Consider the following 23,839-nt stretch of genomic DNA (forward strand, 5'->3'; position numbering starts at 1 on the left):
ATTTTTGTTTATGTTTTGTGATTGCAACTGCCAATTTACTTAATAGTATTTTGACACCCTGGGAGGCCAGTTGGTGGAAAACACAATGTATTGGTGCCATGGAAACCAGCAAACAAACTGGGTCAGCATCCATCTAAAGAGCTCTATGACCAGAGGAATATTAAAACGCAGATAAATGAACACATTAACTTACAGTGTAAAGCTCCTTGCTAGTGGTCGGCCGATGTGTGTTTTTTGTCAGCCGATGCTGATGCCGATATCAAGCCGATATCATTTTATTTATTTTAATTAATATTCAAGAAATTTGAAATCATTAGAAAATGGATTACAAAAATGTGTAAAATAAATATACATTAGATGACAAGGTATTTTTCATAAATAAATAAATATTTAATAAAAATATAATTCAATACAATTCACACGGACCGACCATCATGCAGAGAACACGAAATCATGCAGGATACAAATGCACACTGCACACGATCTCACAGCTGGATTTGACTAAGTTTGCAAGGTTTGTGAAATAAAAAATTTTCATTATTCATTCGAAAATTGGTTTAAATGATGTAAACGCATATTTGCTAAATGCTGATGGCAAACGAGAAAGTATTATAATGTTTGCCTTTCTAGTACTAATAATTTAATAATTAATAATAATATAGTACTTTGTATACATTTTAATTTCTTTTTTTTAAACCGATCTGATTATTAGACTTCTATCTGCATTAGACAGAACTGTAAAACGAAGACGGTGAACAAGAGGGAGTATGTGAGCACTCTGTGTTCAGGCTGCTTTCAAAATAAAAGTCCCGCCTCAAACACATCGGCCAAAGAGAAAAACTTATCAGCCGATGCCGATATTTGAAAATGCCAAATATCGGCCGATATATCGGCCTTGGCGATATTCGGTCGACCACTACTCATTGCATAACATGCTCTGGGTTTCCATCCAAAGTAGCAAATTTGAATTATTCACAAAATTGGAATATTGCATAAAACATCTAAGCACTGTTTCCATCCAGTGAGTCAAAAAGATCAAAATTGTCACTTCCTGATAAACTGGCACTAAATATCACTAAGAAAACATAGGATTAGGCACTTTCTGCAATGATCTTAATGTATAATAAATTACTTGCGCCTCAGAGTGAGCAGACGAAAGACAATAAATGCGCAGCCATTGCTTTCAGGGGTGGATGCCCGCTGTTTGGGATTTTTTTTCCCTAAAATTTGGCATTTCCATCACTTGTTTCTGATGTGATACTTCAAAATGTGCATAAAAACAGGGTAATGGAAACATATTGCCTTTGTGCTTGTTCTTTGTTGCATTTGGCAACCCATGTGAGCGGGGGAGGGGGAAACAATGCTCTCAATATTTTGAATTTATACTGCAGTACTCATTTTAGCCACTAGCTGTCAATATTACAAACTGCATCTTTAATGACAACTTTTTTTTTCAGATCCTAAACAATGTCAACACCTTTTTTTTTCTTTTCTCTCTCTCTCTCTCTTTTTTATTGGACAGCAGTAATGCACTGTGCCATGATGAATTCTTGCTTCTCCTCCTGCTTTTGAGCTAATGCTTTCTCATGGTTTTGCCCTGAATCACAGTGTTGCCAAATGTGTTTTGCCCAGCAGTCAAATGCTGAAAACCCACAGTGGCAATGGCTGTAATGGATGAATGACAGCCAATCATGTACTGACCAGTCAAATTGCCAGCAGAGAAGAGAGGGCTTTGAAAAGATGCATTAGAAGGTTAGGTAGAGAAAACAGAGAGGAAGAAAGACAGAATCACACAATACAGTAAGCGAGAAACAGAGATGACAAAGAAAAATAACAGACAAGCTTATTTGTCCCCATTACTCAATGGCCCATTTCTCTTTGTCTCCTCTGAATAGAGAGATTTCAGATCTCTCGTTGCTTTCAGTGTGCAAATTCTCTTTATTATGGAAGGTGATTGTAACCAGCACCAGGGCTTGGTTGTCTGCAATACGTGCAGGTAATTCTTCTGAAATAATCAGCAATCAGGCTGATGAGACAGCCTGTTTGAATGTCCCTTTTCTCTGTGTGGTTGCTTTCATTATCATATCTGTTCAATAATCAGAGTGGTGCATGAATGTGAAGAACACACAAAAGGCTTTAAGACAGGAAACAGGTGGAGGGTTTCAAAACGGTTGTAGTGTGCATGATTCTATGGCATTGTTAATATGTCTTTCCTTTTTGGCAGACATCACCTACTTCTCTCTCTTAATATATATATATTTTTTTTTTTGCTTGGTAAGAATTTAGATATCTGTGCTTATATTTCTGTATGCATATAGTTCTGACATGAGTCATGTGAAACGACTTAAGCCTGATTAATACTGTCCTTGATCATAGATTAAAATAGATGAATAAACTAAAAGCATTGCATTCTTGTGATTGACTATTCATCTCTGTTTGACGCGGGTGGTCGGTTATAGTCTTGGAGCTTTACATCTGCTTTGGATTCAAAGAAATGTTGCAGCCACTTTGATGAAACACTTTTCACCAGAGCTGCTAGCGTAAGAGCTGCTCCGATCTCATGTAGCAGCAGGGAATTAGAAGGCACAGATTGTATTTCAGACCACTCTTTTGTGACATGAGGATCTATAAGTAATCCACTGCAGGAGGCCCAATGCACCAAACCTAATGAAACTGTTAAAAAGGATACAGCACACAGTTGCGTTATCATTCTGTGGTACATGTTAAATGAAAGATTATAATGTAATCTCATTCATAGTTACACATTTAAAGGGTACAATGTTTTATAGATACTTCAAAGATTTGACCTCTACAGTTCTGAATGCGTATACAAATGTCACCATGCTATTTCAGAATTATAGCAATGCAACCCTTAAATCCCAGATTTCACACCCTTTGATTTCTCTTCACTTTTTCCCCCACAAATAAAATCTCCATTTGATTGCTTAAGTGGATTAAAGAGGTTGGCTGAATTGAAGTGAATTAAACAGATCATTAGATTGATCGCTTGGTTGGATGCTGTTCCACTCAGAAAAGAGTACAAAACTCTCTGCCTGTTGTCTCTGGGCGGTCTCTAAGCAACAGCATGTCTGCTACTTGCCTTTTGAGCATCTAAGCGCATTTTAGGTGAACATTTTTTTTTCTTCCAGCACAATTTGCGCAGTAGCTTGCGTCCCGTTAGTTGGCACCACGCTTGCTCATGTCAGACATTCTTGTAGAGCCTGTGTCCTGCAGATAAGCTCTGCGATGTGGATGACTTCACGGCTTGCACAAACTGGCTAGCAGCTCAGTGGCTGGGATCATCCTCTTCTGCTGCTTAGACAAAGATATTCAAAGTAGCTTCAATTAGGAGCCAAACTAAGGTGGCCTGCCAACAATCTTATGGTCTCATAGATACCAGTTAGTACTGCGTATCTACAGCAAATGTAGCTTGAAAAGAATCAGTATGCCATTCTGTGAGAGTTTAAAAGCATTTCCAATTATCAAAATGTAAAAATAGTATCCATTTAATAATAAATGGACCTCCTGATTGTTTAAATAGTTCATTATTAACCATTTTAATTTCCAGCAGACCAGAATATAGTAACAAAAGCCTCAGTGATTCATTCATAGCAAGACATTCACATTCAGCAACGACTTGAATTTCATAAGATACAAGTTATAGTCTTTAAAAATGAGCTTTTCAGTGACCTTAACGCACAAACTCTGACCCATTGAGCGATGGTGTTTGTGTAGGCGAAGTGAGTTTGAGCTAGTTTGTATTCCATAAAAAAAGAAAAAGTTAAAAGCAAACTGCAGCATAAATATTCAGACATCTTATACATCTTTTTCAAACATCACCATCTGAGAGTTTATTTTGTTTTTCTGTTAGAAAGTGGGGTTATTTTTTTCCCATCATCCCTCTGAAGAGGAGCTCAAGTGGTTACATTGTCCTCTCGGCCTGCAGTGCTGCCGTAGGGATAAAAACTAAACCCCCATTTTCACTTCCCGCTTAGCTTTAGGGTTCTTTTTTTCCTCTGTTTGAAGTGGCTTAGCATTAACAACACCTTTCACTTGGGGTTGACAAATCCCCACACTCCATCTCACAGCTCATTAGCTCCACATGTTATGCCACAAGCCATCGGCCACCATTTTTGAGTCCGTCAGGTGCTTGTTGCTGAAGTGTCTTCTGTAGCACTGGGTCTAGAACCCACTTCTCCTGGGGTTTTCCCTCTTTTCATTTATTCTTCTACTGCTGAAATGTAGGTCAAAACCCAGTGCCCCAGCAGGGCAAGTGTAAGGAAAGCCCATAACATTCTTTCTTCTTCTCTTCTGTGACCATGCATGGATCAACCAGACCTCTGCACAGAAGTTTTGATCTTTAAATTAATCATAATTTGACAACACGCTTCTCTTGGTATTTCTTTGAAGAACGGCTCTTGTGTGAATTAGAAGAGCATGTTAGCTCACTTATTTCTAATTGTGTAATATAAAATTAATCCTTAATTTCAGCATGTACATCCGGGAAAAAAGGTGATCAGGGCTTATGCATTGTTGATAATGATAAAGCCACATCTTACTTTCAAGTAGGAAACTCGCACAAAACGCTGAAGTGTATTATTCTTGATTAAACAACCTTCGATGTTCTGGTTCGTTTTTTGTTCTTTTTCTTTTCTGTCTCTTCAGACTTCTTCTGTCATTATTAACACATTCCATGTGCTATAATTAATAGAGATGACTTAAAGGGGATAAAGTAAATTCTTAAGAGTGTGGAAAGGGCTGTGGGAAAAGCAGAAACAGAACGGGGAGAACTGTAATTAAACGGCTGAAGAAAGCCCACTGCAACAGGGTTTTAAAATTTCACAATTAGTGGAATGGCTGAAAACTTTGTTGCAAGTTATGTTACTGGTAACTTACATGCTCTACGTTGTTTGTGTTCTCAGGGTTGTTATTCCCCACTGGGGAGACTTTGGCAATGAAAGAGTACAAATATTTGAAAGGAGTGATTCAGATTCCAAGTACAAGTCAAACTCTATGCATAACATAAAAGGCATGCTGTTGCTTTCCTCTGAAAATTATTTCTACTTGTCACTCGGTTTGTAAAATTAATAGCAGTTATGCACTTACAATAGAAGAACATTTGGCAAATGACAGCAGAAATCTGAAGCTTATATTGCTTATATTAATTCCTTTTAAAGGGATCGGTGACATCACAATAGAAATTAATTTGCCTATTGTACGAGTGCCTCCAGTGCAAGACACTGACAAATAGTTATACATCATCACACCATAGGCCCTGTCCACAGTCCTTTGTTGTTTGAAATTTGCCTACACTGGATGCGAGCGGTGATATAAACCTGAGTTTGCAATGCACAAACATGACTGAACAAGATCAACACATTTTCATGGATAACACAGCACTTACCCATAAAGGCAAGTGAGACTCTCTCATCCTTATCCTTATTTTTTTTATTGTTGAGCCTGACAATGCATGCCACAGATGGCGTCCATAGAGCCTGTCTGAAACTTGAATTAAACCCAAAGCTTTATTTTATTTATAGAGTCAACAAAGTCATCCCATACGGAAATGTAATCTATCAAATATCCATATATTAAATACTGTATATGTTTTATATATGCCCTATCCATATATGATTCCTATTAGAAAATGGAACAATTTCATATATTGACATATAAGTCTATCCCATACAAAAATATATGCTTATGTATGTGTAATGTATTTATTGCCATATATGGAATGTTTATAATTATTAATATATGTGAGATATATGCATTTTAATTATGTGTTATATATGAATTAGACATATATGCATAGTGAATAATTAACATATATGTGATGGGTCACTTATACATGCCATCTTTTAATAATGAAATATATGGTTTTCATATATTTGATATTTGAAGTTGCAATGCATTGCACATTTCAAAATGGTACAGTAAGCTAGAAAGTAACACAACTTCCTTTAAACAGTCTTCATTTAAATACAAAAATCTTATTGAGCTGCACAATCAAAAAAAAAAAAAAAAAAAAAAAAAAAAAAAAACATAGCTGATCAAAACACTGAACAGGCATAAGAAACAGAACATCAACCACTTGTAGTGGTTCAGCTAAAGGTCTACAGTTTTGTATTCCCACAGCTTGGATAGTTTTTGGTTTATTGCCATCCCCAATAGGACCCTGGTAAAGACGTTTCTGGATCACTGCATCTGTAAGAAATTAGCAACAAACAAAACAAGCATTTTTTAGAATACAATTAAAATATATTGAATTACTAGTCCCAGAACTGTTTAAACTATCATATTAAAAAACATTTAAAAGCAACTTTTTAAACTTAGGTGGTACAGTAAACTAAACTTGATTTTAGTCAATATGTGTTAAAATATACATTTAATCAGCTTAGGTCTTGGATATGTGTTAAAATATACATTCACCTAAAGGATTATTAGGAACTCCATACTAATACTGTGTTTGACCCCCTTTCGCCTTCAGAACTGCCTTAATTCTACGTGGCATTGATTCAACAAGGTGCTGAAAGCATTCTTTAGAAAAGTTGGCCCATATTGATAGGATAGCATCTTGCAGTTGATGGAGATTTGTGGGATGCACATCCAGGGCACGAAGCTCCCATTCCACCACATCCCAAAGATGCTCTATTGGGTTGAGATCTGGTGACTGTGGGGGCCATTTTAGTACAGTGAACTCATTATCATGTTCAAGAAACCAATTTGAAATGATTCGAGCTTTGTGACATGGTGCATTATCCTGCTGGAAGTAGCCATCAGAGGATGGGTACGTGGTGGCAACATTTTTCCAGTCTTCAACGGTCCAATTTTGGTGAGCTCGTGCAAATTGTAGCCTCTTTTTCCTATTTGTAGTGGAAATGAATGGTACCGGGTGCGGTCTTCTGCTGTTGTAGCCCATCCGTCTCAAGGTTGTGCGTGTTGTGGCTTCACAAATGCTTTGCTGCATACCTCGGTTGTAACGAGTGGTTATTTCAGTCAAAGTTGCTCTTCAATCAGCTTGAATCAGTCGACCCATTCTCCTCTGACCTATAGCATCAACAAGGCATTTTCGCCCACAGGACTGCCACATACTGGATGTTTTTCCCTTTTCACACCATTCTTTGTAAACCCTAGAAATGGTTGTGCGTGAAAATCCCAGTAACTGAGCAGATTGTGAAATACTCAGACCGCCCCGTCTGGCACCAACAACCATGCCACGCTCAAAATTGCTTAAATCACCTTTCTTTCCCATTCTGACATTCAGTTTGGAGTTCAGGAGATTGTCTTGACCAGGACCACACCCCTAAATGTATTGAAGCAACTGCCATGTGATTGGTTGATTAGATAATTGCATTAATGAGAAATTGAACAGGTGTTCCTAATAATCCTTTAGGTGAGTGTATATTTAATCTGTTTAGGTCTTGCAATCCAACTCTGTACCAAAGTTTTATTTTGCTTTTAATTTTGCTTTTAAACCAAAGTTTAATTTTGCTTTTAATTTAGAACTGTGCCTATAGCTTAAGGTGTTTAACTACCTATAAAATGACAAGTACATTGAGTATTAAAACATAGTTGGTAAATATAAAGATTATTTTAAAAGACTGCAGAATACTAAATATTTGTGTAATAAATAGTAAATGTAAATTGTAGTCATGAAATATTCCCAGATACCACTTGATCTGAGCTCCACCTTCTTAAGCACAAGACAGAACAACAACAAAGCACAGCCTACACGCACATACAAATAATATACCTCTACAGACATGAAGAATTATACTACTATAGTAACCCAAGTGTTCGATGACAGAGTTCATAACTAAGGTTACAATTTTATTTGCTATTTAGAATCAATGAAATAAGTAGTTAACATTCATAGCAAACGAGGGCATCATTTTGGCGTGGAGAAAAAATAAATACATAAATACATAAAAAGGGCAGTTGATTTGTTCACATGTATATTGCAGGTGTTAGTTTTGGTTTCAATAAAATATGTAACCTTTTCTGGGATGATGCTCCATCCTTCACATCACTGCCATCCACAATCTGCAGGTTCAGCCTCCATTTCTATTTTCTGAGAATTTCTGGACTCATTACCTTTTCATGGGATAACTGCCTCTCTGTGATACACAAACAGGAATAGAACAATTATCAGATATGAACACAATTGACTACCATAGGTTAACCATATTTTCAACACCCCAAAGTCAGATCCTTTAGTGTAGTCTACCTTTATACAATATACACGTGTATGTGCTTATGCACACACTATATGCATTTCACTGACATGTCAGTGTACTTTGTGCAATATAACCAAGTACTGTACTGTATGAATTCAAGGTGCTTGTATTTGAGTAATTCCATTTTGTGCAGCTTTATAGTTCTAGTCTAGACTAGACTACATCTCAGAGAAACATAATTTTTCTCTATTAGGTTGCATTGCTTATCCACTGAAAACTATGAGTTTAGAGTATCCCTATGCAGATTAATCTAACCAATAGTATTTAAAATTAATTTTTAACGCAAGCAAATTGCAAAACACAGCTGTAATCATAACATCATATATAAAACCAGGCACGGATTAACACACAAGCTTGCATAGGCTGCAGCCCATGTGTGCATGGGCCTAGGATTGGATAGACTATTTATTTATTTTTTTATTATTATTTGAAATTTTCTTCAGCACAAACAAAAAAGACCCTCAATGGCCCATAAGAAACATCAAAGTAGGATTTGTAGCAGAGCATCTGAAAAAAAATGTATGTCTTGTATTGTAGATTGCATGCTCAGCACTGCCGAGAGTTCACTCGATCTTTAAATTGAAACCGAAAGTAAAATGTGCACATGCATTCAAAAGTAATTTTAATACCCTGCATTTTGAAAGCGACTCCTTGATGCCCAAAATTAGGCTACATAACACATCTAGGCTATTATTAGTATGTAGGCTGTAATAGGTTTTATAGTTGTCTATAGCTCTGCATCATGCTTGAAAAAAAGTTGGTCTCTATTGGCACTTTGAATATAGAGAGAGCATATTTCTTTGTGAAATTGAAAAGTTAAATAATAAAACTAACTTGAAATTTTAAAACAAATCCCAAATCGAATAAAAAATTATAAAACTAGAAAAAATCTCTTCAATATAACTAAAGGCTTTGCCTGTGCTCTATTTAAAATCACAGGCAACCGCTGCATTTGAATTGCTATCCAAAAAAGATGCTAAATACATGTGGATTGTATAATTTAAAAATTTGAAGCAAAAACCAAATGGTCTGATTTTAGGGTTTGTGAATGAGACGCAAATGTCACTCTCGGACAGCAGGTGGCACTAATGGAACAGCAGGTGTTTATAGGCTGCTGCTCCTTTAAGACCGAATGCGCAGATCCAATATAATAATGCACAGGAGAATTCTTTCTCCACTGTATACGTTCACTTAAAACATAACCGACTGTCTACGAGAATACTTGCAGAGACAATTATTTTGACATAATTTTGTGTGTATGTGCTCATTCAATAGCAAGGGTAAGCGAAAGAGGAATCAATTCTTTGTACGCAAATTGTCTGAAACGCACCTCTTTGTGCACGCTTTGAATGAGTGCACGCAGAAACCAGCGCGCTAACTTTGAATGCGCGTAAATGTTTTAAAATGTTTAAATGTTTAAATCGGCAAGATTTAGAAACAAGTGCAAATGATCAACTACGGTCCATTTCACCCTTACAAGCGAGTGAACAACGTGAATCAAGTTAGGAATTTTATATCACTATTCAAGATAGCCCGTTGGGCAGGGCGGTGATACATTTTGGTAGCCTTATAGCGACTTAGCAAGCCCTGTCATGTCTCGTCTCGTGTCTTGAGTTAAGTGTCGGCATTTAAGATAATCAAACAACAAAAGACAAGGAGAAAAATCACTCCATGCTCTTGACAGAATGGCATTTGTAGCTTTTATAAGAATTTATATAGTGTGAATTGTTCCCTACCATCACATTCACATCTACACATTGTGTAACCAATAAATAAATTACTACTACTAAGAAAGAGCAAGTAACCCAATCATTGACTTTTAGCCTCACATATTGCATTTTTTAACATGTTAAATATTCATCTCTACTTTTCCCCCAAAAAACGGAATTGAAACAATGTATAAAATTAAGCAAAAGGTAATTTTGTTATTTTATTTACAATAAGCAATATCTTTTAGGCATATATGGCTAATGAACTTACATATAAAAAATCAATATTGTTAACAAATGGTCAAAACATATGTAGTACCATATAAAATCTTGATATATTGTATACAATATATGATATACATATCATATAATACAATATACCATTTTAATATATATTGTTAACATATAGTCATAACATGCAATACCATATGAAAATTAATCATACATAATTTAAATATAGGCTTATATACTAATTTTACTATAGAATTTCAAATATGTTATAAAAACCTACATATATACAGAAGATGGATATATGAGATAATTATATATTGCCTTATATGTAACATATATGACAATATCACTACCGGGACATACAGTATATGTAATTTATCAAATTTCTGTATGGGATGTTACAGGCAATACCATGTAAAGATTTATAGTTATACTGCTGTGTTTTCTCTGCACTCTCAGGAAAAAAGGTACAAAAGCTATCAAGCTATCTACCTTTTAGGTACCAATATGTACACTTTAGGTACTTATATGTATCATTACGGTACCAATATGGACTCTTTAGGTACAAAGTTGTGCCTTTTGAAAAAGTATTGCCCCAGTGACAGCTTTTGTACCTTTCTTTCTGAGAGTGTGCCAGAGCTAAACTCTGTGTTTGTATGAAACTAAGAGACATTTTAAAGAGAATATTGTCCTATAAGTAACTATCAAACTAACGAAGGAACAATATTTTCATTTGTGTGAACACATTGATAGTAATCATATTTGACAAGCAGTAAACATGCATCACTACAGAGCAATCAGGGATGAACTGGGAGTAAACACCAGCTCAGTAGTCAGGACCTTGACAAACTATTGCCTGACTAACCATCTAGTTCATAAATATCCAAAATAGCTTTTTTTAAACATTGCAAAGGCAGTGTGATTAAACTGAACAATAAACAATGAATCCCTTTCCCCTCAGCCCCATAAAAGCTGTGATTATATGATCTCTCTTAATGTTGACTGAAAATAGCAACTGCATCGTGGGTTATTTCAGGGTATGCATCCTTCCCTTACCAGTCGTTAAAAAAGTTTACATTAAGTAATAAAATGTTACAAGTAATAAAATATTACAAATAATTTATATTGCATTAAACATTATCCTTTCAAACCACCAATCAGATTTTTGTATTAATTATGTCTTCAAACAAACTATATCAAACTATATTTCACACCAAAGATTTATATAGTTCTTAATTATACAAATTTATATATTTATATAATTCTGAACCAGTTTGCAGATTTGGGCCAGTCAGAATTTACAGATTCCACAGAAAATCATGTGGTGTATGATAGGCACATACTATAGCTTCAGGCTATTTTTTCATCTGGTCAGAGGAAATCAAACCTGTTCAATATTTTGAGGTGATTTCAGAACACGTTGTTTCATTTGTCATGTGTCTCCTAGTAACGCAATACTAGATTTATGCATTTGTTGACCATTTACAAAGTTGGCAAGTGTGTGATGCTGTTCGAGTTCATTTAGTGATCATTTAGTGTATTCCAGCCTTTAACACATACGTTTAAGCTGTTGATTTTATGTTTAACATAATATTTGAAACAGAATTAATACATTTAATATTATTACTGTTTTTTTTTTTTTTTTTTTTTTTTAATTCTATTCATGACATACTTAATCCATTCAGATGTGACACAGAATTGTGTTATTGGCCTAGTGGTGTGATAAATGAGAACATGCTGGCTGAAAACAGCCACAACAATGTAAACTGCATGAAGAGGTAAATTGGAAAATGGCGATACATAGGCTTGTCAATTCAGCACCATAGTCATTTACCATGGTTTTACTTCTTGTGACCACCATCTTAATACAGTGCCCGTGAGCTGGCATGGTCGGTTCACTTAGTTTTGTCATGGCCACCACATAAGAACTCATGGGAACGTGATATTATGTCGTGGCCACAAGGTCATTTTATCGAGGTAAGGACAATCTTATGTCGTGGCCTCGAGATGTTATGTTGAGGGAACAACATATTTTTCTCATGGCCACGAGTTTAGTGCGTAAACAAACCTGCGTGACCATAGCATCCTCTTCCTTTCCTAAATATTAAAATCGGCATGTTTTTACATGTATAAAGACCCACTAATGCTGTGTTAGGGAATCATATCATAAGTATAAATTATTCTTTAATTAAATGATTGGCTTTTTAATTTCTACTGTACTGAAGCCAATGCAAACACAAAAAAAAAAAAAAAAAAAAACACTAATACATACACACACACACACACACACACACACACACAAACACACACACACACACACACACACACACACACACACACACACACACACACTCTCACCGGCCACTTTATCAGGTACACCTGTTCAATTTCTTGGTAACACAAATTGCTAATCAGCCAATCACATGGCAGCAACTCAGTGCATTTAGGCATCTAGATGTGGTGAAGACGACTTGCTGAATTTCAAACCGAGCATCAGAATTGGGAAGAAAGGGGATTTAAGTGACTTTGAACGTGGAATGGTTGTTGGTGCCAGACGGGCTGGTATCTCAAAAACTGCTGATCTACTGGGATTTTCACACACAACCATCTCTAAGGTTTACAGAGAATGGTCCAAAAAGAGAAAATATCCAGTGAGCGGCAGTTGTGTGGACAAAAATGCCTTGTAGATGTCAGAGGTCAAAGGAGAATGGGCAGACTGGTTAGAGATGATAGAAAGGCAACAGTAACTCAAATAACCACTTGTTACTACCACGTTATGCAGAATACCATCTCTGAACACACAACACGTCGAACCCTGAAGCAGATGGGTTACAGCAGCAGAAGACCACACTGGGTGCTACTCCTGTCAGCTAGGAACCCAGTGTACCCATCTTCTGATGGCTACTTCCAGCAGGATAATGCACCATGTCACAAAGCTCAAATCATCTCAGACTGTTTGTTTTTTTACATGACAATGAGTTCACTTTACTCAAATGGCCTCCACAGTCACCAGATCTCAATCCAATAGAGCAGCTTTGGGATGTGGTGGAACAGGAGATTCACATCATCGATGTGCAGCCGACAAATCTGCAGCAACTGCATGATGCTATCATGTCAATATGGACCAAAATCTCTGAGGAATGTTTCCAACACATTGTGGAATCTATGCCTCAAATAATTAAGGGGGGGGACTACACCACTGAAAATAGTCAACATTTGAAGTGGATCAAAAAAGTTAATCAAAGTTGTCCTAAGACAAGAATGCATTTGACAACTTTGATGAAAGGTTTTGATCCACTTCAAATGTTGACAATTTTATATGTGTGTGTGTGTGTGTGTGTGTGTATGTATATGTGACAAAAAGAACAAAAGACATCCGACTGAACAAATAGTTGAACAAACTGAATAATTGAACAAGTGAACAAATAAGTTATGTTTCTCATAATTTTTTTTAATTAAAAGATTCAATTTTTCAAACCACTTATCCTATGTCAACTCGTGGAAACGCTGGACCATATAATTGCTGTCTGCATTTCAACTAAAAAAAAAAAAAAAAACAACCCTGGAGTCGAATGGAGACAATGTGATTATTATGTAATTGTTCATGAATGATCCATCACTAGTGGGAACTGCTAGAACACTGGAGCTGCTCTGCAATACTGTGCATGTTAAGACATGTATTTCAGCTTCCCAATTACACCTCTGCTAACAGAGTCTGACAGATGTGCGATTTTTACGTATCTGGAATAGTACTGCATTACAATCGGTTAATTAAAGCTGAGTGCTGTGACAGTCTCACAGGCAGTTCACTTCTCATTAGAGACCTTTGCATGGTGCCAGACAGTTAGTCTGACAGCGTTTGCACTCTGTAACTTTAGTCTTCATATCACTACTGATTCCCAGCCACTGTACATACTGTGTGCTCATCCTAATGGGCCTTGTAATTCTTTGCAAGAGTTTTTGCCATGTGCTTTTTTTTGAAAATGGCAAGTTAGCTGGAACAGATATTTCAGCTGACTACAATCAATGCGGTTGGTAAAGCCCATTTTGGTTTCATGACTGATTGAATTTCTGTATACATCACTATAAGTTACCTTTTTCGCCATAAGATTAGGCTTGAAAAAAAATATTCTAATCTGCCTTGCATGTACCAATAATGTTTATTTGGAAGCCAAATGTGATGATCCCCTTTCAAATATAATAAAAGTTATATATTTTTTCATGATTAAACACCGTTTGTACTGTGTGAGAAAATTAATCATATTATAAAGTCAACATACTGTTTCTAAAATAAAAATAAATAACTAGGCAAGAACGTAGTTGTTTAAACTAAAAAGATAGTGCCTATTTGAAAATTTGCTTAGATATTTTCAGAGATGTGAGCTCCAGGATGTTAGTGGCTATTCAACGCTCATGAACTAGCTGCGAACATCTTTACCTCAGCCAGCTGTTCTGGAATTTGTCTCTGGCTCTGATGTCTCTATCCACTAGGGTGACCATATTTAAGTTTTCACAAAAGAGGACAGTGGGAGGGGCAGGGTTCGTGGGTTCATTCCACCAGGAGGGAACAGTTAATGAAAAAGACAATGAAAGTTTTATCACAGATTGAATGCAAAATGTTTCAATACAGGCATTTCAGTCAAATATTTTTTATGAAATATTTCAAACCTTTAACCAACTTGGGAAAATCAACCCATGGCAACAGTTTAAAAGTAGCCAAATTTCATGTAAAATACGCGGATTTGGCAACCCTGCACCAAAAAGAACTGCAGGAGCCAGATTTGACTGATCTCAGCCAGGTCAAGAATAAGGAGAGATGACTGACAATACCATGCTGGATTTTTTGCTGCTCAACAGATCCTGAGCTCATTGACAAATATCTGATCTTGCAAGATGTGCTCCCTTTACACATAGTGCGTGTGGTCGCGAAATCAAAACTGAAAGTGAACAGCACGAACGCTCATTCAAAAGAGATTTAAATACTCTGCGTGCTGAGAGCAGCTCCCTGATGTGACAAAATTATACACAATATTAGAATGTTTACAGAGGTGGGTAGTAACGAGTTACATTTACATGAGTACATTTTTTGGGTAACTAATACTTTTGGAGTATATTTAAAGATGGCTACTTTTACTCTTACTTAAGTACATTTTTAGTGAAAAACCTGTACTTTTACTTTGTTACTGTGGGCCACGCTCCTCTCATTACTTTATCTTAATGCAATACAAGTTATAAATGCTTCAGTTTATTCCAAACGCGCTGTCTATTTTTCTCTTTGCAATGAGCGATGCCCATTCGCGAAGGATTCATTCTTTTGAGTCAATTCCGTTCAAAAGCTTGATCAAACCAGTTGGCAAATCAGTGAATTGGTTCGCGAATCATTTTGAATGATTCGTTCAGTTCCCTGCCGCGCGCTGAGCGTCTGAAGAAGCGGTTCACTCAGAGTTGTAACAGAAAGTTTAAGAACATTAAGAGCGTTGAAGATGTGGCTTTGGATCTACAGTCATTTGAAAGCAAATCTGCAAAGGCTATTGTTTGCTAGCGATGAAGATCTCTATATAAGATAGATGAACACAGTGTGTGCTTTCTACGGTTCAACAGGTATAACTTAGGCTACATTCGATTACAGTACACGATACCACTATGACATTACCAGTTTGTTGTATGTGTAACTTATATATTCAATACAATGTATAATTTTTACATTAAATAAGCTGTCACAGAGTAAGAAATTAATATCCTCCAAACCCGCGTTAGCTCTGTTCCAGGAGGAATGCCATCACCTAGACACAATTAATATTGATATTTCCACAATATTTACTCTAGCAGAAATATAAATTTGTTTAAATTTTGCAGAACAGACAGAAGAAGAACATGGTTTGTTATGTTCAGATGTTCGGTAACTTAGCCATCGTGTGAGGAGTTTTCACTCTTCTCCGTGTCAGAGGTTATTTATATATAATATATAATTAATATAACCTACATTAAAATATGTTTTAATTCAGTGATCCAATTCAGAATTTTCATCAGCTGTTGCTCCAGTTTTAAGAGTCATATGATCCTTCAGAGATCATTCTAATATATTGATTCAGTGCTGGAAATTTGATGCTTAATATTTTTGGAACCTGTGACAGTTTGTTTAGGATTCTTTGATGAATAGAAAGCTAAAAAGAACATCATTGATAGTAAATCAACTTATTTGAATGATTTCTTAAGGATTATTTGACACTGAAGACTGGCGTAAAGGCTGATGAAAAAAATAAAAATACATATATATATATATACACACACACACACACACACACACACACACAAACACATTACATAAATTGTATCTATATATCTAAATAAAAATAGACTATAGATATACAGTATAAGATCCAAGTAACTAGTAACTAGTAACTAACTACTTGAGTAGTTTTTTATCCGATACTTTTTTACTCTTACTCAAGTAACTATTCAGACTATTACTTTTACTTGAGTAAATATTTCTATAAGTACTTTTACTTTTACTTGAGTACAGTTTTTGGGTACTCTACCCACCTCTGAATGTTTAATGTAGTGGATACAAAAATAGCGAGAGCGAAACACATTTTGCGGGAGCAGGCGGCAATTGTCCGAAATTCAACGGGAGCGGGATAAAGAAAACAGCACATTTTGGGCAATTAAGAAATAAGAAATAACACATTTTTTAGGTCCAAAAATAGGACATGTCTGGGAAAAAGAGGACGTATGGTCACCCTACTATCTGTCACGCTACGCTGTTGAGTCTTTAATCAAGGAAACAGATTCAGATTCTGATTCAACAGGAGCTTGAGTAACACGCGTCGAAAACAAGTAGACCTGACAAACACTGAACGCAAAGGCAGAGACTAAATACAAAGGATAATTGGGGAAACACAGGTGCATAGGATCATAGTCAAACTAAACGAGGACAGGAACATGACCAAATAAGAAAAAAACAGAACAGAAACAGGTCCATAATCCTGACACTATCCACCTTATTTTTCCTGTAAGCGTGGGCACAGCAATTTGTAAATTTAATGTGTCTGGCTTCCAGTCTAATCCGCTTCCAACTAATTTTAGCTGTACAGCTTGTTTTACTGCTTGATATTGCAAACTGGTGTGTCCTACCATATTATTTTAATGTATTATTTTAATTATGTACACACTGGTTTGTAGTGCAAACAGTTTTACTGTTTACTGCGCTTCGTTATTCTTCTCGTTATTTCCCTACAGCGGCTAATGAACCGGAAGTCTCGCACATTAACAGAAACCAGCTTACTTCCACATTGACAAATAAGGTGGATAGTGGTTAAACATGAGCTATAATTCAACTTCGGTAAATCTAATGGGCTATCTTTAGTCTCATTAATTTATAATTTGTCCCAGAGCAAATAATTTTGGCTGGGAGCATAACTTTAGATTTTTAGATAACTTTCATTTTTAATCAGAGTGCTGCCATTGTATTTTTGACTGAATTGCTTTTGTAATGGCTGTTGTTGTTTATTACATATTATTGTCCAATAAATAATAAATAATAGTAGTATTTAATAGAAGTATTTGGTATTAAGAAACAATCTGTTATTGATGGTGATTTCAGTTACATTGTAAGACCATTCGATGGCGTCAACAGACTGTCTTTATAAATTAGTCAGTAGCAAAGACTTTTATTTTGAAAGGGACCAAAACAAGGTTGTAATCAACAACATTATTTTTGCTTTCTTTCAACTAGCACCTTGTAATGGTGCATTTCCACTGCAGTGTCAAATCTGCACTCAGTGCCGTTGGCAACGCTACAAAACCAATGCTTTAAGGCATGTCAAATTTAAGGCAGAGCACGCCTCTGAAAACCATGTTTACACCCTGTTTGCATTTAATCTTCTTCTTTTAACGGCAATTGCTTGTCGCCTGCCGTTTTTTCCCTCGATATTTGCATAAAGTTAAGGAATTTCCAACAGTTTTGATGCTCTTGGCTGCATTTAATGATTTCTCCGCATCACTTTCAGTCACATAATGCTTAACTTCTATAGGAATTAATTGAAAATGCTCACTCCACTGCGCTCTCTACGTGCCAGTGAAAACGCACCATAAGACGCGTCCAAAAACTACACCGAGCGGCGCTGTCATCAGAAATCACCCGAAACAGATGAAAGGATAGTATGACAAAGGTATCACTTTCTTCAGCGGACATTCAAACGAATGTTTTATTGTGAATATGAGATGGAGTTGAAGAATGAATGCTGTATCAGATGAAGTTTATCACACTTGCACAGTCAGGCTCTCTTATAATACCCTACATAATACAGTAAGCTTTTAAATTCAGTAAAGCAACTCTGCGTTCCTCTACATTCTAGTTCTAAAGTGACACTTTGAATTAGTAACAGAGGCTTGGGCTCATCTGTTAAACTGTCAACTTGAGATTTGAATCTATGGTGGAAGGAAGTAGTTCCACACACTTGTGCTGTTGAACTGTTGCTCTATATCAGCAGAGCTGTGATTACAGAATATACACATCAGGTCATGTGCACTAACATCTAGTGCTTTATCTCTATGACACGTGTTTGTCCTTTGTCTGACCAAAACAACAGCTCTCTGTACAGCTCTCAGAAAAAGCTTCAAGCAAATGACCCTTATTGGGTTGTAATGCGGGAACGTCCTTGCTTGTCCGATCACATTCCGATCACATTTCTGTTCTTCACCAACAACTTGTCAAAATCATCCTCACTAACAGTAAAGTTCTGTTTCTTGTCCCATTCCAATCTGCCTTGAAGCAATAGTTCTGTATTTATTTGTCACTCTATGAAACCATGTTAGTGCTGACTCATAAGTTAACATGCAGGGAACATCAGTACTGTAGGTACTCACTATGAACAAATATTATTACAAAATATATGCAAATTAGAAAAAAAAACCTTGAGCAAAAGTGGCGGTCTACTACACCATCTATCAAAGTGTCATTTGTGATGGATTCATAGCAGAGGGCCTTTGCATTATGTAAATTGTACAATATTTGCATTTGTTTTTGTTTTGTTTTTTTTTGTTTGTTTGTTTTTTTTATTTTTGGTCATGTTTTGTTGAGAAATGCTGTCTTTCATGGATAACCCTGTATGCAGTATTATGCGGATATCACTTACCAGGCTTAGCGGGCACTGAATATTTACACACACAAACACACACACTCACATACACACACACTCAATAGGCGTAATGGTTTTTATACTGTGCAAATTGTATTTTCTATTACTCTACACCAAGCATACACCTAAACCTACCCCTCACAAGAAACTTTCTGTATTTTTACTTTCTCAAGAAAACTCATTCTGTATGATTTATAAGCTTTTGTACCCATGGGGACCTCAATTTAGGATCCATCATGACACGAGTCCCCATGAGTCTGTGTGTATTCAGGTTTAAGTCCCCACCAGGAGTTATAAGCCTGTACACGCACACGCACACACATACACACACACACACACACACACACACACACACACACACACACACGCACACACATACACACACACACACTACACTGCACTGCATTGCATTGCACTATACAACTCTACACTTAATAATTCCACTCAACTGGCATGTACTCTGAATGAGTCATCATGTCATGCACTTAAGAAAAATAGTTTTTATTAAAAAAATATAAAAAATAAAACTGCCAGCTGTGGTTGCCAGAATAATTCATTGGAAAGAAAGAAAGAAAGAAAGAAAGAAAGAAAGAAAGAAAGAAAGAAAGAAAGAAAGAAAAACCTGTAAATTTTACAGTTTGCATTACTACAAACTTTGCATTTGTAATTGGATAAATGCACTTGCATCTCAAAATGCTTGTATGATGTGAAATAAATGTAAACAGTTATTTCTTATGGACAGGACAAAACATCTGAATTCAGTCGGATCGTGAGCTGCCTAAAGATTCCCACCCCTATAGGTTTTCACCATGTAGTCTACTGTTAAAGGGAATTAAGAGGTAGCATTTTTACATCGTTTACAGTTAGAATTATGATTTTTTTTTTTTTTTTTTTTTTTTTTTTACTGTGTGGGTCTACTTTAACTTTAACTTTTCACTTCAAGTAGAATCAACATTTTGTTTTTTGTTTTTTGACATACAAATCTAAATAAATAACAACACACCCCTGACCCAATACATTTTAATGAATTTCCAGGCTACAAACACTTCTTCCTTAAACAGTATTAAAAATACAGTATTGTAAAATGCATTAATATTTAAAGAAGTAAAATGTCTTAAATATCTTAAATAGTATTTAAAAAAGCTTTAATTATATTAACTATTTGAAAAGTTCTTAAATTTGAGGATGGAAAGACAGAAGATGATTAAGATAGATTTACTCTACTGAGTGAAGTGTGTGTGAGTGTAGTGGAGTGAAGCAACAGTAATTTCCCCTCCTCGCTCAAAGCATTCTGTAATCAGTCCACTCCAGCTCCACTCCCTGTTTTGCTGATAAGCAGCGTTAAGTTTCAAGGCCTTGTCGAATATGTGTCCCAGCCTGTCGTAGTAACGAAAAACAATCTGTGATACATGATGCATTTTGAGATTGTGCAAGTTTATTCCGGCATTAAATATTTTTCGTTTTATTTCCTCAAGTATTGTAAGCATTGAATTTGATTGTGAAAACCGTGCTTGAACTTATTCCTTTGCTTTCTGATGTAGATGTCATTTGGTGTCAGCTATCAGTTCTGATGGTATACAGACGGCTTCTTGGGAACTGAAGTACCCGCAGAATTTGAATCTGAAAAAACTTCAGATTGAAGTCTGGAGCTTACTAAATAAATGATGTACACCAGCATGCACATGACAAGCATACACGCTTTAATGCTGAAAACTCAACCCGTCATTCACTGAGCTGCACCCAGTATGATTTCCTGCCATCATGGCAAAACCTTCTGCTGAAGGCTGGAAGGCATTTGTAAAGAGTGGTTTTATCTGACTTGTTTTCTCCCTTTGTGCAAGAGCTTCTTGACATTTCTGATTGACTGAGCAACACAGATTTCCGTCTGTTGCTTCCCAAATATCTTTCCAGCAAATTGGACCTTGTGAAGCGTGACAAAAAGCTTATAGTTTTCGGTTGTAATGCAGAACATAAAACAAAAAAAGAGACATGTCCTGTAATTGTTTGCTGTCACATACTCAGTTACAAGATTCAGTTACAGATCCCACTCTATGCAACGTTCTAAAGATTTCAACTTTAATTTTTAACCCCCAAAGAACTTTTCACCACTATTTTTATTCATGGCATTGGATGACTTATTAAATGTGAGCAGATAAGATTTCTTTTGATGTTTGTTCCCATAGAGAACCTGCAGAGTATTGCCTCATCAATATTGGAAGTCTTAAAACATGAGCGATACTCCTCACTGGAGAAGACGCTGTGGATTTGAGATGATTCCTATTCCCAGCTCAACGGAGGTTCACCGAGGACAGTGTCCCCTGTTCCATGTTAGCAATATGGTCAGAGAGATAACTCTTGGAAAAAGCTTGTTTTATCCCTCCAGCGACAGCTGTGAAAACGCAATCATTCGAGTTTGAACTTTTGAAGGAGCCTTAAGGATCTCACACCAACAAGGCTGCATCTCTCCTTAAAGTGCAATGAATTATTGAAGTGTACAACTGAGAAAAGCATCTCGACCAATCGAGGGCAACCGAACAGGAAAATCTGTTAAATGTGAAGTCTGAGGAAAAAATCTGAATCTTTTTCCCGTTTTAGAGTCATTTGCCGAGACTGGAGAAAAGTTTGCATGCCAGCACAGGCTTTCTCTCTAAAAGGACATTAGATCAGAGGAACAGGGAAACTTGGGGATGAAGTGGACTTTAAAAAGTGCTGTCAGAAAGTCTTGACTAATTCTGTTTTTTCTCCTCCAGGAATACACGATTGATGTGTTCTTCCGGCAAAGTTGGCGGGATGAGAGGCTGAAGTTTGATGGGCCTATGCAGGTTCTTCCACTTAACAACTTGCTCGCCAGCAAGATCTGGACTCCGGATACTTTCTTCCACAATGGCAAGAAGTCAGTGGCTCACAATATGACTACACCCAATAAACTCCTGCGGCTGGTAGACAACGGAACTCTTCTCTACACAATGAGGTATGACCTGATAGCTCTATGATGGCCTTGATGCAAGTTGAGCAACTTCATTTAATGATTTGCACAGTTTCTGCTTCCAGTCTACGATGCAAGCAAACGATCTAGTTTCGTCAACCTTTCACCTGCAAACTATGCAACCAAATGGTGAACTTGTGCATTATACAAGTATTCTCCTATCTGGCTTCTTGAATCTATGCTTTGGGGCGAGGTTGTCAAACTGAAAACAAATTCTGCCTGATTTCTCCAGCCCTTTCAGATGAGCTGGCAGAGGCAGACTAATGCCTTCTTATCATTGGCGGACTCCGGAAGAATGGGACGATGGGGAGCAGGCCCAGCCTGTGACCCAAACACCCCAAGTGCTTGATGAATGAGTCAGGGAATTGAATTGTGACTAGCTTGGCTAGGAGCTGTCCAGAGCAATGTGTTCAGCTGCCATAGACAGAGTAGGCCAATTCCACCAGCCATTTTGACACAGCACCTGGGCTGCTCGTGCACAGTCACTATGAGAGATTGGTCATCTGTATCTTCGAGCTAGGATGGGTTTTATCTTTTCAAATCTTTAACTTCATCCCGAATGTAATAAATGGCCATCAACCTACAGGAAAAAGGTACTACATCATCATATTACCGCTAATTTATCTGACCGCCATAACCTTGAGGTTTCCCGTAACATAAAAAGAAAGAGCTTTTTCTCGAAAGTTTGAGGAATGGGGATTCTTGAAGCGCTGCAGGAATGGTTGTGAGAAACTGCTATATGCTTAAAAAGATTCCAAGATCTATGCTAGATGTTGATCTGCGCCCTACAAAACTGCATGCAATTGATTAAAACAGAGAAGTTCTTGCTGACTCTGCTGTGTTTGGAGTTTAACGGTAACACGCCTCATGCATTAAACATACATGAATTTCACATTTGCAATATGTATATAGCTTAAATATATTCATGAAATCCTTTTACCCTGAGGTAAGAGACTGCACTTGCCAGGGAGCCAATAACGTAGCACAGTAACACTTGGTAATTCATCATACGCAATAGTCTGAATACATTGCCTTTTAACTGTGCAAGATACAGTACTGTCTCAAAAACAGCACTTTTAAAGATTATTTTCTCGTCACAAGTTAATACACTGTTTTCTATTAGCGCTTTTTCCCTCACATAAGGTGTTAAATCTCAGCAAACATGAATTTAGTCAGATATTCACCAGTCTGTCAACTCAAGCATTTGAATTACACGATACATAAGCTTTAATCAGAACTGCAAATCTAAGCATTTTCCAATTCATAATAGTGCTTGTCCACAGGGATTATGGCGATAATGAAGGTGGCACATGAAATAGACCCTGTGTGGTGGCGCACTAGATATTGAAGGGCGATGCTGCGCCAATCTCTTCTAGGCCCTGTCTCATATGAATTCATTTAATATGGCTTCAGTGCTCCCCAGGCTAAGAATAACATTTGAATTTGGATGCTTTAATGAAGGCTTGTCACTCTCATTGTGTTTGCCCGAGGGGATAGCGTGTTGCAAAAAAGTTGTTAACTAGAGCTCCTAAG

The 23,839-nt window shown here is 36.7% G+C and overlaps 1 protein-coding gene across 2 annotated transcripts in view; it reads left to right on the plus strand.

Moving 5' to 3' along the window:
• The window catches only part of LOC109045548 (gamma-aminobutyric acid receptor subunit alpha-3-like), a 164,883-nt gene that overhangs the window by 52,824 nt on the left and 88,220 nt on the right, over window positions 1–23,839 (plus strand). For both annotated transcript variants that reach the window (XM_042747718.1, XM_042747717.1), the window contains exon 5: window positions 22,071–22,291. In XM_042747718.1, coding sequence (XP_042603652.1) covers window positions 22,071–22,291 — 221 coding nt within the window. The remainder of the gene's footprint in view (window positions 1–22,070; window positions 22,292–23,839) is intronic.

The sequence above is a fragment of the Cyprinus carpio genome, chromosome B21, assembly GCF_018340385.1.
Source record: "Cyprinus carpio isolate SPL01 chromosome B21, ASM1834038v1, whole genome shotgun sequence".
NCBI classification, from domain to species: Eukaryota; Metazoa; Chordata; class Actinopteri; order Cypriniformes; family Cyprinidae; genus Cyprinus; species Cyprinus carpio.